The sequence below is a fragment of the Narcine bancroftii genome, chromosome 13 (assembly GCF_036971445.1).
Source record: "Narcine bancroftii isolate sNarBan1 chromosome 13, sNarBan1.hap1, whole genome shotgun sequence".
Taxonomy (NCBI): Eukaryota; Metazoa; Chordata; class Chondrichthyes; order Torpediniformes; family Narcinidae; genus Narcine; species Narcine bancroftii.
Window position 1 is genome coordinate 43320783 of NC_091481.1, and position 14822 is coordinate 43335604.

The 14822-nt window shown below is 43.6% G+C and overlaps 1 protein-coding gene across 1 annotated transcript in view; it reads right to left on the bottom strand.

Annotated features, from left to right (window-relative positions):
- cfap54 (cilia and flagella associated protein 54) overlaps positions 1-14822 on the bottom strand; it is a 1315566-nt gene that overhangs the window by 271572 nt on the left and 1029172 nt on the right. The window contains exon 34 of the mRNA XM_069909968.1: positions 10814-11029. Within this exon, the coding sequence (XP_069766069.1) occupies positions 10814-11029 (216 nt within the window). The remainder of the gene's footprint in view (positions 1-10813; positions 11030-14822) is intronic.

Genomic DNA, 14822 nt, shown 5'->3' on the forward strand with positions numbered 1-14822 from the left:
TTAATTCATTGATGGATCTGGAATGGCCCCCTAATTGAGATGGCAAATATTTTTGAATTTGAAATACATCAATTTTTGTTTAGATGGAATGTAAATTTGTTACAGCAACATAATGTGCCTATACTAAAACATTTAATGAAGTTATGGACAAAGAAAAAGAAAATGATCGGTTCTAGTGGTGAATTTTCGGCCTTGACTCCACTGTATAATAATCAACTTATTTCTTTTTCAATACATAATCGGTTTATTACATTGGAGATTTAAAGGTGTGGAAAATTTGGGAGATTGTTTTAAAGAAGGTAAATTTTTAGCTTTTGATCAGATGAGAGACAGTTACGGTATTGATAAGAACTCTTTGTTTCTTTATTATCAAATTTGATCCTTGGTAAAGCATGTGTTTGGTAGAGATATGATTTTAGCTGAAATGACTAAATTTGAGACTTTCCTTATGAAGGTACCAGAGAAGGGTTATATTTCAGTTATGTATCAAATATTGCAGGATAGTATGGATTAAAAGGGTTGGGATAAATCTAATGGTAAATGGGAAGTGGAGATTGGTTTTATTTTTTCCGAGGATGATTGGTCAGATATTTGTTATGATAGTGTAACTAGATTGATAAATGCACGTTATGTGTTGATTAATTATAATTTTTTACATCAATTATACTTAACACCTGAAAAATTGAAAAAATATGGTTTTCAGGAATCAGATTTGTGCTTTAGATGTGGTAATGCTGTTGGAACTTTTTTTCATGCGGTCTGGTCATGTATATATATATATACAATCTTTTTGGATGAAAGTACGATCATTTCTGGAATACCTGTATAAGATTAAAATACCTTTAGATTCAGCAGTATTTTTATTGGGTAGTTTGCAACCTTTGAAAGGTCTGGGATTAGATAAATTTCAACTTGCTTCTGTATATTTAATGCTATCTGTAGCGAAAAAATGTATTGCTAGTACGTGGAAAGATATGAATATGATTGATATTAATGGATGGCATAATGAGATGAAATATTGCTTCATAATGGAAAAAATCACATATGTTTCGCGTGTAACTATAGTTTTTTTATTAATAAGTGATTGTTATATTCAGAATATTTACATTTTGATTTACATTGATTAGATCTTAATATGTATGTTTCACTTTTCGTTATTCTTTTCTTTATGGCTCTCCTTAGGAGAGTTGGCTGAAAGGGGGGGTTTTCTTTTTTTTTCTTGCTTTGTTTATTGTTATATATGTTACTTATTATCTGTATTTTGAATGAATAAATAAAGTTTAAAAAAAATTAATAGGGGAACTGAGTTTAAGATCAGAGAGGTCCTGTTGTAACTCTACAAATCTCTGGTGAGACCACAGTTAAGAGAATTGTGTTCAGTTCTGGTCACTTCATTATAGGAAGGATGTGGAAGTGTGGAGAGGATGCAGAAGAGATTTACCAGGATGTTTCCTTGATTAGAAATTGAGTCTTATGGGGCAAGGTTAGCAGAGCTGGGAATATTCTCTTTGGAGCGTAGAAGGATGAGAGGAGACTTAATAGAGGTCTGCAAGATTGTGAGAGGCCAGTGCCTGTTTCTCAAGGCAGTAACAGCCATCACAATAGGCCATGTGTGCAAAGTGAAGTTTAAGGGAAACATCAGGGGTAGGTTTTTTTTTATGCAGAGAGTTGTGGGTGCTTGGGGAATGCCTTGCCAGGTATGGTGTTGGAGGCTGAAACATTAAGGGCATTTAAAAGATTCTGAGACAGGCAAATGGATGGAAGTTAAATAGAGGGTCATGGGATAGATAGGGTTTAATACTTTATTTTAAGGAAAATATGTGTTGGCACAACATCGAGGGCCAAAGGGCCTGGGTGCTGTAGTGTTCTATGTTCTATAAGATATAGGAGCAGATGTACTCCACTTTGAAAGGAAAAATAGAAGATTATTATTTAAATGGATTGTAGGTTAATTGGGGTATTCTGGCGGCACAGGCTAATGGGCCGGAAGGGCCTATTACCATGCTGTTGGTCTAAATTTAAAAAAAATTAAGACTACAGCATTCAGAGGAACTTGGAGTACTTGTGCATGAATTGCAAAAGGTTGGTTTGCAGATACCACAGGTAATCAAAAAGGCAAAAGGAATGTTGGCTTTCATTGCTCAAGGAACTGAATTTAAGAGATGCACCTTCAGAACTGTGTGTAGTTCTGATCTCCATACTTGAGGAAAAAAAACCTTGCTTGGGAGGAGGTTCACCAGGTTGATCCCAGACTCGAGGAGATTATCCCTATAGGAGTGGTGGAATTTCCTGGGACTATACTCACTGGAATTCAGAAGAAAAGGGAGGAGATCATAATGTAACATTATGAAAGAGACTAATTGGTGAGACTAGAACCGGGGGACTTAGACTCAAGATTTGAGTGTGTAGATTTAAGAGGTGAAGAACTACTTTTGCTGGAGAGTCTGTAGGATTCCTACATGTTAGCTTTTAACCTTGCTTAGTGATAGGGGTTTTGAATTAATGGTTTGCTTTTTAAAAACATTCTTATCTTTTGAATTGTACATTTCAATATATAACTTTACTGTTCAATTTTGCATAATGTAAACATCAATAAAAATATTTTAGAAAGAAAGCAAATGTATAATTCTTGAAATTCTTGTTGGGCTTGAGAGGGTAGAAGTAGAGTTGTTGTTTCCCCACATTGTGATATCGAGAACCATGGACTTGGGTCAAGTGTTCAGGATACATGAAGGATGACATCGTTGGTGTAGCAGTTAGTGCGATGCAACTACAGCACCAGCAACCTGGGTTTGAATCCAGCGAGGATCTTGTACATTCTCCATGTCTGCTTTGGTTTTCTCTGAGTGCTCTGGTTTTCTCATTCGGGGTGGTATGTTAATTTGGGTGGCAGAGGCTCATGGCTTGGAAAGGCCTGTTATTGTGCTGTTTGTCTAAATGTTTTAAGAAGTTAAAATTACACTCTGGTCTTTAGAGAGGCTGGTCTTTGCTCAGCAAGCTTTAAATAAAAGAGTTCAGGGTCATGTTATTAAATGTCAGAGCAGTTCCAGTGGCCACACAGCCGCCTTCTGCTCTTTCTTATGATCTTACCTTCTTGTGAATTGATAGTCCTCATTCGTACCTTCCTGCAGATTATTCAGCCTATAATTCAGCTATCTGATCTAACCAATGGGTTTATTAATTGTCTTTTTCCACATAGACCAACAAGATTCTTTCTTTTTCAAGCACATATTCAATCCCCCATTGGTGAGCTTTCATTGAACCTGGTTCCACGGACAAAACATTCCATGTGTAACAATTTGCTTATCCATGAAAAGTCTCTGGATTCTGCTGTAACATTTGTCAATCTTTATGATTCTATGTTCTGTGGTTCAAACATCTGCCCACCAACACAGTTTCTCACCCTGTTCATCATCAAAACCTCTCATCAATTGAAATAATTCCACCTGAGTTCCTCTTTAACATTGGGAGAACAATTCCAGCTACTTGTCTTTTTGCCCATGACTGAAATTCCTCACCTCTGTGGTTGTCAAGATCACAGAATCTGATGTCCATGCTTCTCACCCAATCCAGCTTTATATTACAGAAATCCTGAGCAAGCAGTCTCATCAGGTCAGGCAGCATCGTGAAGAGAAATGGACAGTCAATGTTTTGGGTAGGGACCCTTTCAGGAGTCTAAGGTGAGAAGGGGGAAAAAAAGTTGGAAAATCCAACTCATTTTACTCCTCTGCTTTATTCCCATGGCCTGACAATTCCCTCTTTTCACATACTTACTGAGTCTTCTTTTGAACACTAGAAAATGTACGGGGTTTGTAGGTTAATTGGTATATTTGGGAGGCCCTGGACCAGGGCCTCCGCCTGCCTCACTCTACCAAGGCCGGGACTGCCGCCTCCCCCTCACTTTTGCCCGGATCGGGGCCGCCGCTGCCTACCCTCTGCCCGGACCGGGTCCGGGGCCGCCGCTGCTTTCCCTGTGCCCGGACCGGGGCTGCCGCCTCCTTCTTTCTGCCTGGACCGGGGCCTCTGCCTACTTTGCTCTGCCGAGGCCGGGGCCACCGCCTCCCCCTCGCTTCTCTCCGGACTGGGGCCTCCACCTGCCTCACTTGACCAAGGCCGGGGCCACCGCCTCCCCCTCGCTTCTGCCCGGACCAGGGCCTCCGCCTGCCTCACTCTACCGAGGCCGGGGCCGCCGCCTCCCCCTCGCTTTTGCCCGGATCGGGGCCGCCGCCGCCTACCTTCTGCTTGGACTGGGGCCGGGGCCGCCGCTGCCTTCCAGTTAAACCCCAGTTACACAGCAGTAAGAAAGGGTGTGACTCGGTCAACCCCGTCAGAATCCAACCGGGTCCCTGACCTACCTCAGAGGTAGTTAGAGAACCCAATTAAACTTACCTCAGCCATGTTCACAGATGATTTGCGACCAGGTATGGTCTGAGCTAGGAGGGGAGGTAAGAAACCTGCATAGGAGAAGGCCACTCCGATATAAAACCTACGACCCAAGGACCTCGCTGCCACGTCCCAGCTTGCTTGGCCACGGCACATGAACCATGGGTGTAAAGGGTGGGGCCAGTACTGCGCACACTGCACTCCACCTAAACGCTCCTTTGCGCAGGCCCGAGGACAGGTCCATGCCCTCCCCCTCCACGTCCTTCCTCTCAAAAGATGCTCACAAACTCAAGCTAGCATGCTGGAACATCAGAACCATGCTAGACAAGGCTGACAGTCTCTGACCTGAACGTCGGTCTGCCCTCATCGCACATGAACTCCTCAGACTTGACATCGACATAGCCGCTCTCAGTGAAGTCCGCCTTGCAGATGTAGGCAGCCTCCAAGAACGTGGCACGGGCTACACACTCTACTGGTCTGGCAAGCCTATGGATGAACGACGCCTATCTGGTGTAGGCTTCATGGTCAAGAACTCCATTGCCTCCAAACTCGAAAACCTCCCGACAGGCCACTCGGACCGGATCATGTCCATGCGACTCCCCCTTCAAAACAAGCGTCACATCACCCTCATCAGTGTCTATGCTCCAACCCTCCAGGCGGAACCAGCAGAAAAGAACAAGTTCTACACTGATCTGCGCAACCTCATTCAATGCACCCCTACAGCCGACAAGGTTGTCATCCTTGGCGACTTCAACGCTCGTGTCGGCAAAGACTCAGAAACCTGGCCAGGAATCCTGGGCAAGCATGGTGTCGGAAAGTGCAATGACAACGGGCGCCTCCTGTTGGAGCTCTGCGCAGAACAGCGGCTTGTCATTACAAACACCCTTTTTCAGCAGAGGGACAGCCTGAAGACTACCTGGATGCATCCCCGATCCAAACACTGGCACCTCCTGGACTACGTCCTAATGCGAGAAAGAGACAAACGAGATGTGCTCCACACCAGGGTCATACCCAGCGTGGAATGCCACACTGACCACCGGCTGGTTCGCTGCAAGCTCAACCTTCACTTCAAGCCAAAGTCCAGGAACAGTAAAGCCCCCAGAAAGAGGTTCAATGTTGGAAACTTGCAGTCAGACGAAGTGAGAGGAAACTTCCAGGCAAACCTCAAAGCAAAGTTCGAGGATGCAATCCGCCTCACGGACTCGTCCCCTGAAACCCTCTGGGATCAGCTGAAGACTACCATATTGCAATCCACTGAAGAGGTACTGGGCTTCTCCTCCAGGAAAAACAAGGTCTGGTTCGACAACCAGGAAATCCAGGAGCTGCTGGCAAAGAAGCGAGCTGCCCACCAGGCTCACCTTGCAAAGCTGTCCTGGCCAGAGAAGAAACGAGCCTTCCGTCGCGCATGCAGCCATCTTCAGTGCAAACTCCGAAAGATCCAAAATGAGTGGTGGACTAGCCTCACCAAACTAACCCAGCTCAGCGCGGACATTGGCAACTTCAGGGATTTTTACTGTGTACGGCCCCTCACCCCAAGACCAAAGCCCGCTGCACAGCTCAGACGGTGAAGTCCTCCTCAGCGACAAGATCTCCATCCTCAACCGATGGTCAGAACACTTCCAATCTCTATTCAGTGCCAACCGCTCAGTCCAAGAATCCGCCCTGCTCCAGCTCCCTCAACAGCCCTTAAGGCTAGAGCTGGATGAGGTCCTCATCCGGGAAGAGACATATAAGGCAATTGAACAACTGAAAAGTGGCAAAGCAGCAGGTATGGATGGAATCCCCCCAGAAGTCTGGCGACAAAACTCTGCAAGCCAAACTACATGAGTTTTTCAAGCTCTGCTGGGACCAAGGAAAGCTGCCTCAGGACCTTCGTGATGCCATCATCATCACCCTATACAAAAACAAAGGTGAGAAATCAGACTGCTCAAACTACAGGGGAATCACGCTGCTCTCCATTGCAGGCAAAATTTTCGATAGGAGACTCCTAAATAGAATAATACCTAGTGTCGCCGAAAATGTTCTCCCAGAATCATAGTGCGGCTTTCGCACAAACAGAGGAACTACTGATATGGTCTTTGCCCTCAGACAGCTCCAAGAAAAGTGCAGAGAACAAAACAAAGGACTCTACATCACCTTTGTTGACCTCACCAAAGCCTTAGACACCGTGAGCAGGAAAGGGCTTTGGCAAATACTAGAGCGCCTCGGATGCCCCCCAAAGTTCCTCAACATGGTTATCCAACTGCACGAAAACCAACAAGGTCAGGTCAGATACAGCAATGAGCTCTCTGAACCCTTCTCCATTAACAATGGCGTGAAGCAAGGCTGCGTTCTCGCACCAACCCTCTTTTCAATCTTCTTCAGCATGATGCTGAAACATGCCATGAAAGACCTCAACAATGAAGACGCTGTTTACATCCGGTACCGCATGGATGGCAGTCTCTTCAATCTGAGGCGCCTGCAAGCTCACACCAAGACACAAGAGCAACTTGTCCGTGAACTACTCTTTGCAGACGATGCGGCTTTAGTTGCCCATTCAGAGCCAGCTCTTCAGAGCTTGACGTCCTGTTTTGTGGAAACTGCCAAAATGTTTGGCCTGGAAATCAGCCTGAAGAAAACTGAGGTCTTCCATCACCCAGCTCCCCACCATGTCTACCAGCCCCCCCACATCTCCATCGGGCACACAAAACTCAAAACGGTCAACCAGTTTACCTATCTCGGCTGCACCATTTCATCGCATGCAAGGATCGACAACGAGATAGACAACAGACTCGCCAAGGCAAATAGCGCCTTTGGAAGACAACACAAAAGAGTCTGGAAAAACAACCAACTGATAAACCTCACAAAGATTAGCGTATACAGAGCCGTTGTCATACCCACACTCCTGTTCGGCTCCGAATCATGGGTCCTCTACCGGCATCACCTACGGCTCCTAGAACGCTTCCACCAGCGTTGTCTCCGCTCCATCCTCAACATTCATTGGAGCGACTTCATCCCTAACATCGAAGTACTCGAGATGGCAGAGGCCGACAGCATCGAATCTACACTGCTGAAGATCCAACTGCGCTGGGTAGGTCACGTCTCCAGAATGGAGGACCATCGCATTCCCAAGATCGTGTTATATGGCGAGCTCTCCACTAGCCTCCGTGACAGAGGTGCACCAAAGAAGAGGTACAAGGACTGCCTAAAGAAATCTCTTGGTGCCTGCCACATTGACCACCGCCAGTGGGCTGATATCGCCTCAAACCGTGCATCTTGGCGCCTCACAATTTGGCGGGCAGCAACCTCCTTTGAAGAAGACTGCAGAGCCCACCTCACTGACAAAAGACAAAGGAGGAAAAACCCAACACCCAACCCCAACCAACCAATTTTCCCTTGCAACCGCTGCAACCATGTCTGCCTGTTCCGCATCGGACTTGTCAGCCACAAACGAGCCTGCAGCTGACGTGGACATTACCCCTGCATAAATCTTCGTCCACGAAGCCAAGCCAAAGAAAAGAAAGAAGGTATATTTGGGAGACGTAGCCTGGAAGAGCATGATACCATGCTGTACGTCTAAATTTGAATTTAAATGAATTCTCTTTGAGGACATTTCCTAGTAGTACATTCCAGGCCCTGAACACGTATGCAATGTTCTCATCGGGTCATTTTTGATTCATTCTGTGTTCTCAAGGTATTTTCTTGCCAACTACTCTGAGTGTAACCTTCATGAATTTAACCACCTCTATCAGATCCCTTTGTAACCTTCTCTATTCCAACAAGAAGTTCTTCAAACTCTCCACTCAACTAAAGTCTTTCATCTCTCAAATCATTTTGGTCACTATCTTCTTCACTGACTCTAAAACCTTTAATCCTTACATTGCTCTCTCTATCCTTTCTTCAACCATCTGGTTTGCTGGAGAAGTTTCAATGGGACAGCACGGTTAGCATGGTGGTTAGCGCCAGCGATCGGGATCGGGCTATGAATCCTGCACTGTCTGTAAGTCTGATACAGGGTGAAGGGGGTGATGCAGGGTGAAAGGGTGATGCAGAGTGAGGTGGGGTGATGCAGAGTGAGGGGGTGATGCAGGGTGAGGGGTGATAAGGTTATGGGAGGGTGATACAGAGTGAGGGGGGATCCAAGGTGCGGGGTGATGAAGGGTGAGGGGGTGATACAGGGTGAAGGGGTGTTGCAGGGTGAAAGGGTGATGCAGAGTGAGGGGGGGTGATGCAGAGTGAGGGGGTGATGCAGGGTGAGGGGTGATAAGGTTATGGGAGGGTGATACAGAGTGAGGGGGGATCCAAGGTGCGGGGTGATGAAGGGTGAGGGGGTGATACAGGGTGAAGGGGGTGATGCAGGGTGAAAGGGTGATGCAGAGTGAGGGGGGGTGATGCAGAGTGAGGGGGTGATGCAGAGTGAGGGGGTGATGCAGGGTGAGGGGTGATAAGGTTATGGGAGGGTGATACAGAGTGAGGGGGGATCCAAGGTGCGGGGTGATGAAGGGTGAGGGGGTGATACAGGGTGAAGGGGTGTTGCAGGGTGAGGGGGAATGATGCAGGGTGAGGGAGTGATGGTGAATCTGTGAAATTTTCTGCGCATTGAAGTAGTGAAGGATACTTCAGAAAATATAATTAAGACAAGGTTGGATATATTTTTACACAATAGGGGAATAAAGGGATATGGGAATAGGCAGGTAGCCGGAGATGAGCCTCTCATCAGATCAGCTATGAATGGCAGAGCAGGCTTGACAGGCCATATGGCCGACTCCTGCCTCTAGTTCTTATGTGCTTAGATAGATGCTGGGGTCTAGTGAAGAAACTCACCATGCCCTACACATGTCAGAAGTTAAAAGCGATCAAGATTTCAGGCTTGAGCCCTTCATCAGAAATCTGAAAGAAAAGGTAGACTCCTGATTAAAAAGTGGGAGGGAGGGGGAAGAGAAGAGAGGACGGGGAATTGTGAGGAGACTAATAGTTAAGAGATGACGGGAATGAGGGTGGGAGGGTGGAAGAATAAGAAGCTGAGAAGTAATGGGGAGAGGGCAGGGGTTGAAGAAGGGAAGGGGGTGGGAAGTGAAGGAAAGGAGACAGAGGGTTGGAGAAAGAGAGAGGCCAGGGGATGGACATTAACAGAATTTGGAGGTGGAAATTGATGTCATCTGGTTATTTCTCACTGATATTTTTCTTGTCCCATAAGTACTGCTGAGATTTTCTAGCATTTTTTTATTTTTGCTTCAAATTTCCAGCATCTGCAGTTCTGCTGGTCAAATATTGCAACAGCACAAACATATTTTTCTCCATCTTCATTCTCCAAAATCTTTTCACCTTCACTAGCTTTCAATCCTCCTTTTAACCTTTGTCTTCTGGTGCCCATTTTGCATCCTGTAAAAGCTCAAAACAATTCAACTCCATTTCAGTTGAAAATTCCACAAAGCTCAGTCCAAATAAGGCCATGGTGGATTATGTAATTTACTTCCAATGTTCTGCATAAAATCACAAGATCTGGGAATGTCTTTCTCATATTGTTCCATTAAATCTGATGTTATAAAATGCTCTTGTTCTCCCAAATGAAAATAATATTCTCTTTCCTTTTTTGAGACTCGTGCACACAAGGCAAAAGACAATCTTTCGTATATTGCACTGGAGGAAGACAAGTCAAGCAGTATCAGTGGGAGAAAAAGAATGGCTGATGTTCCGAACTGAACCAAACTCAATGTTTGAGGCAGGCCAACCAGTTCCCTCAAATGCAAAACTACAAAATTATTGAGCAAACAACAAACTATTGAAGGAATGCAGCAGGTCAGACAGTGTCCATGGGTAGAAATAGTCCGTCAACATTTTATCAGGACTAAAGTAAGAAGGGATGATATCAAATATATTGGGGGTGGGACTGGTGGGGGGGAGGCGGGGGGAAGGATGACGATAAACAAGCTGGGGAGGTGTTAAGAGGTAATAGCATGTTGGACCAAAGGTGGGAATGTTGAAACAGATAGGGAGACCATTGGGAGGAGAGGAAGTTGAAGAGAAAAGTGGGTAAAGAGATGGAAGCTGTGGAACCAAAGGTTTCCCAGCGAAGGGCTCAGGACTGAAATGTTGATTGCCTTTTACATTCTACGGCTGCTGCTGAGTTTCTCCAGAACCTCTGTGTATTGCACTAGATCCCACGTCTACAGAGTTACCCAAAATTAGAAAAATCAATGTCATGCCTTGGAGTTTAAGACTGTCCAGGAGGATTATGATGAGTTGCTCCAAAATTTACATTTGGCCTTAACTTGGCAATTTATGAAGGCAAGACATCTATGTCGGAATTTCAAATTAAAATTCTTGTTCTTTTCAGCAGGACTGGATTGGATGGAAACTTTAGCCCATGATCACTAGTTCATGGTTACCACTGACATCATTCCCGTTCAGTTACAACTTTTAAAAATTTCCGGGGTTAACTCCAATGTACCTGCTAAGGTGCTTTGATGTCCATCCTTCTTCATAGCATTTCAGGAAGGAGTTAAAGTGCACGATTCCCAAGAGCTTGTGCAGCTGACTACGCCATGGCATCTCATTAATACACAACTGATGGAACCTTTTGCGTTGCAGGTATTTGTGCACAACTGGTCTGAGAAGCGTTTGAAAAATCTCTCTGGCCTTCTTTTCCAATTTTTCCCTTTGCTTCCTAAATAATAGATTAAAAATTCACATGTATGAAAAAAAACACACAAATGGAATTTATATGTAATAAACAATTCACTCAGTTGTCAAATATTTTTGAAGCATTTTATTTTCAGATATCTTTAAACTTTAGATAATTGCAAATATATCTATTGATGCAAATCTGGTCCCCCCATTATAGGAAGGATGTGGACACTTCAGAAAAGTACAAAAGAGATGTACCAGGATATTGCCTGGAATAGATGAGAGGAGTTATGGGGAGAAGTTGGACAAATTGGGTTGCTCTCTGGGGTGTCATAGACAGTGGGGAGATTTGATCAGCCTAGATTATTAGAGGCATGGATAAGGTAAGCAGTCAGATTCTTTATCCCAGGATAAAAAAAGTCATATGGTAGAAAACATACATTGAGGGTGAGAGAGGGAAAGTTTAAAGTGGTTTTTTTATACAAAAGTTTTTGGAACAGGGTGAAAGCTGCTACAATGGTAACATTTAAGAGGCTTTTACATAAACACTGAATCATATGCAGGCAGTGGAGTTTTATTTAAACTTGGACATCATGTTCAACATCGTTGTACAGGCAAAAGAGGTGTACTTACCTTTGTTAGGCGGTGTCCTGGGGTCCGTGGACTAGGCGTGGCCAGGTTTTTTTTGTGCGCATGCTTGATGGGTTTCATGACTGGGGATAATTAATGCATGCTCAGTAGTTCGGTATTTGGGTAATGGTAAGTGTATGTGCTGGGACAAGAGGCCATTACATAGTACGTTAGCCTGTGTATCGGTCACAGTTTATAGAAGGAGGGTGAGTGAGGTTTAAATATTTTTTGTTGACCATTTATATATAGATCATTTCCATATAGAACTTTACTACAGATCATTAATACAAACATCATTATTTATAGACATTGTGTTAATAAATAAATAATTTGAAACTCATCTGAACTTGTATTGGATTGAATTGAAAAACATCACAAACAAGAGCCTCACCTAGCCTGTGGTGATACGACCACCAGCCTACTGCAGGGGGTGATCTCTGCACCTGCAGGAAGACCACCTAAGGGCTGACTCCACCTGGCCAGGTGGAGTCCTCTGGACTCCGTAACACTATGCCATAAATGTTTCCAAACAGAGTTTTAAAAAGGACAGTTTTTTACCATGTTCTAACATTTCACATGATGGAAGTGTTCAAGAAATTTTGAATTTAAATAAAGATGTGAAGTAAGATACATAGTCAAATAAAGTGGTTAAAATCAAAATGAGGAAGCAATAAACATGGAAGCTTCCCATTTTCTTGCAGCACCAATCAATTCCCTTCTTCTCTTGTTGGTTCCAATAATGTGATTTACATCAAGTATTAACGATCTTTCTGTTTAACAGTTAAATTCTGTAATTTTGAACAAATGAATTTTAGTTTCATTGAGTTAACAATAACAATTTTATCTATTGACATGCTATCAAATCATTAAATGATTCCTTCCAATGTCTGTGCTCACATGGAACACAAAAGCAGAATTCATGACCTTGATAAGGCAATACTCCTTAATTGAATGCATTACAAGGTCAGGCAAGGAAACTGCAGTTTCTTGTTTACCTTGAATGTTATTAGACCTAGAGATACAGCACAGTGACAGGCCTTTCCATCCTATGAGACCATGCTACCCAATTACACAGTGACCAATTAACCTTTGGAATGTGGGAGGAGGCTGGAGCAGTCAAATGAAAACCCACACAGTCATGGGAATTTGTTGCCAGGGTAAATCAATTATATTGGGTTGATGAATCAATCATATTAGGTAGATGATCCACATGGCACCTTAACCTGAACTCAACCACTGTGCAATGGTGGTGGTAGGAATGCATAGTGGATGCCAATCTAGTGCATTGCTTTGTATTGGTTGGTGTTCCAGTATCTAGAGAGTGGTCACTTACTCAGCCAACTTGATGATGCTGACTGGTTTATTAAAGATGGTTCAAAAGTTTTGGGCGTCAGGAGGTGGGGATAAAAGTATTTAACCTGCTCCTGCAGCCACAGTATCTACACAAAAACAAGATTGCAGGAAATACTTAGTGGGTTTGCCTGTATCTGTGGGAAGAGAAACACAATCTAATGTGTCAACCTGAATGTAGCATGACCCATTCAGTATTTCCACCATTTTCTGTTTTATTTTAAATGTTCAGCATTTGCAGTTTTCTTTGATTTCACAGTATCTAAAAATCTGGTCCAACAAGATTATGGTCAATGGAAACTCGCAGGCTATTAATGGTGGGGAGTTGGTGACCATCCCTTATTGGAGTAGTTCATTCCCCAGCACTTCAGTGATTAGTGATTAGTGGAGGGTCTCAGGGATCAGTACTGGGTCCATTGTTGTTTGTCATAGATATAAATGATCTAGATGATAGGGTGATTAATTGGATTAGTAAGTTTCCAAATGATATGAAGATTGGTGGTGTTGTGGGCAGTGAAGAAGGTTTTCAAAGCTTGTAGTGGGATATAGGACCATTAGAAGAGTGGGCTGAAAGATGGCAGATGGAGTTTAATACTGATGAATGTGAGGTGGTACATTTTGGTAGGAATAATAGGAAAATAGGACATACAGGTTAAATGGGGAGTGCAGTAGAACCAAGGGATTTAGGAATCCTGGTACATAATTCCCTGGAAGTGGAGTCACACACAGATAGGGTAATGAAGAAATGTTTTGGTATGTTGGCCCTCAGAGTATTGAATACAGGAGGTTAGGATGTCATGTTGAAGTTGTTTTGGGTATTGGTAAGGCCAAATTTGGAATATTGTGTGCATTTTCAGTTGCCAAATTATAGGAAGGATATAAACAGAATAGAGAGAGAGAGTGCAGAGGAGATTAACAAGAGTGTTGCCTGGGTTTCAGGGTTTGAGTTACAGGGAAAGGTTGAGCAATGACTTCATTCCCTGGAACACAAAAAGTTGAGGGGTGATTTGATAGAGGTATTTAAAATTATGAGGGGGACAGGTAGAGTCCAATATGGACAGGATTTTTCCATTAAGAGTGGGGGAGATTCAAATAAGAAGACATGGATTGAGATTGAATGGGGAAAAGTTTAGGAGAAACATGAGGGGGAATTTTTTCACTCAGAGGACGTTGGGAGTGTGGAATGAGCTTCTGGCCAAAGTGGTAGATGTGGGTTCGATTTTAATATTTAAGGAAAATTGGAGAGTATATAGACGAGAGAGGTATGGAGGGTTATGGGCTGGATGTGGGTCAATGGGATTAGGTGGGAGTAGGTGTTCAGCATGGACTAAAAGGGCCGAACTGGCCTGTTTCAGTGCTGTAATTGTTATATGGTTTTATATATATAGTTGCCATTTTTCAACATGAGGACCAGAGTTGTGCCAATGAATGTCAAATAAGCCATTATATGGGTGTAAAACAAGAATAAAACAGTGAGAGATATCACCCAAACCTTAGGATTACCAACATCAACTGTTTGAAACACATCAGTAAGAAGAAAGAGTGTACTGGTGAGCTCAATAATTGCAAAAGGATTGGTATTCCAAGAAAAATCTCCACTGCTACTGACAGAAAGATTCTCATCATAATGAAGAAAATGCTCCAAATATATGTCCAACAGATCAGAAACACTCTTCAGAAGGTAGGTATGGATGTGTCAATGACTACTGTCCATAGAAGACTTTATGAACAGAAATAGAAGCTACACTGCAAGATGCAAACCACTAGTTAGCCACAGAAACAGGATGGCCAGATTACTATCTGCCAAGAAGTATTTATTGAACCTGCAGAATTCTGAAAAAAGTTCTTGTGGA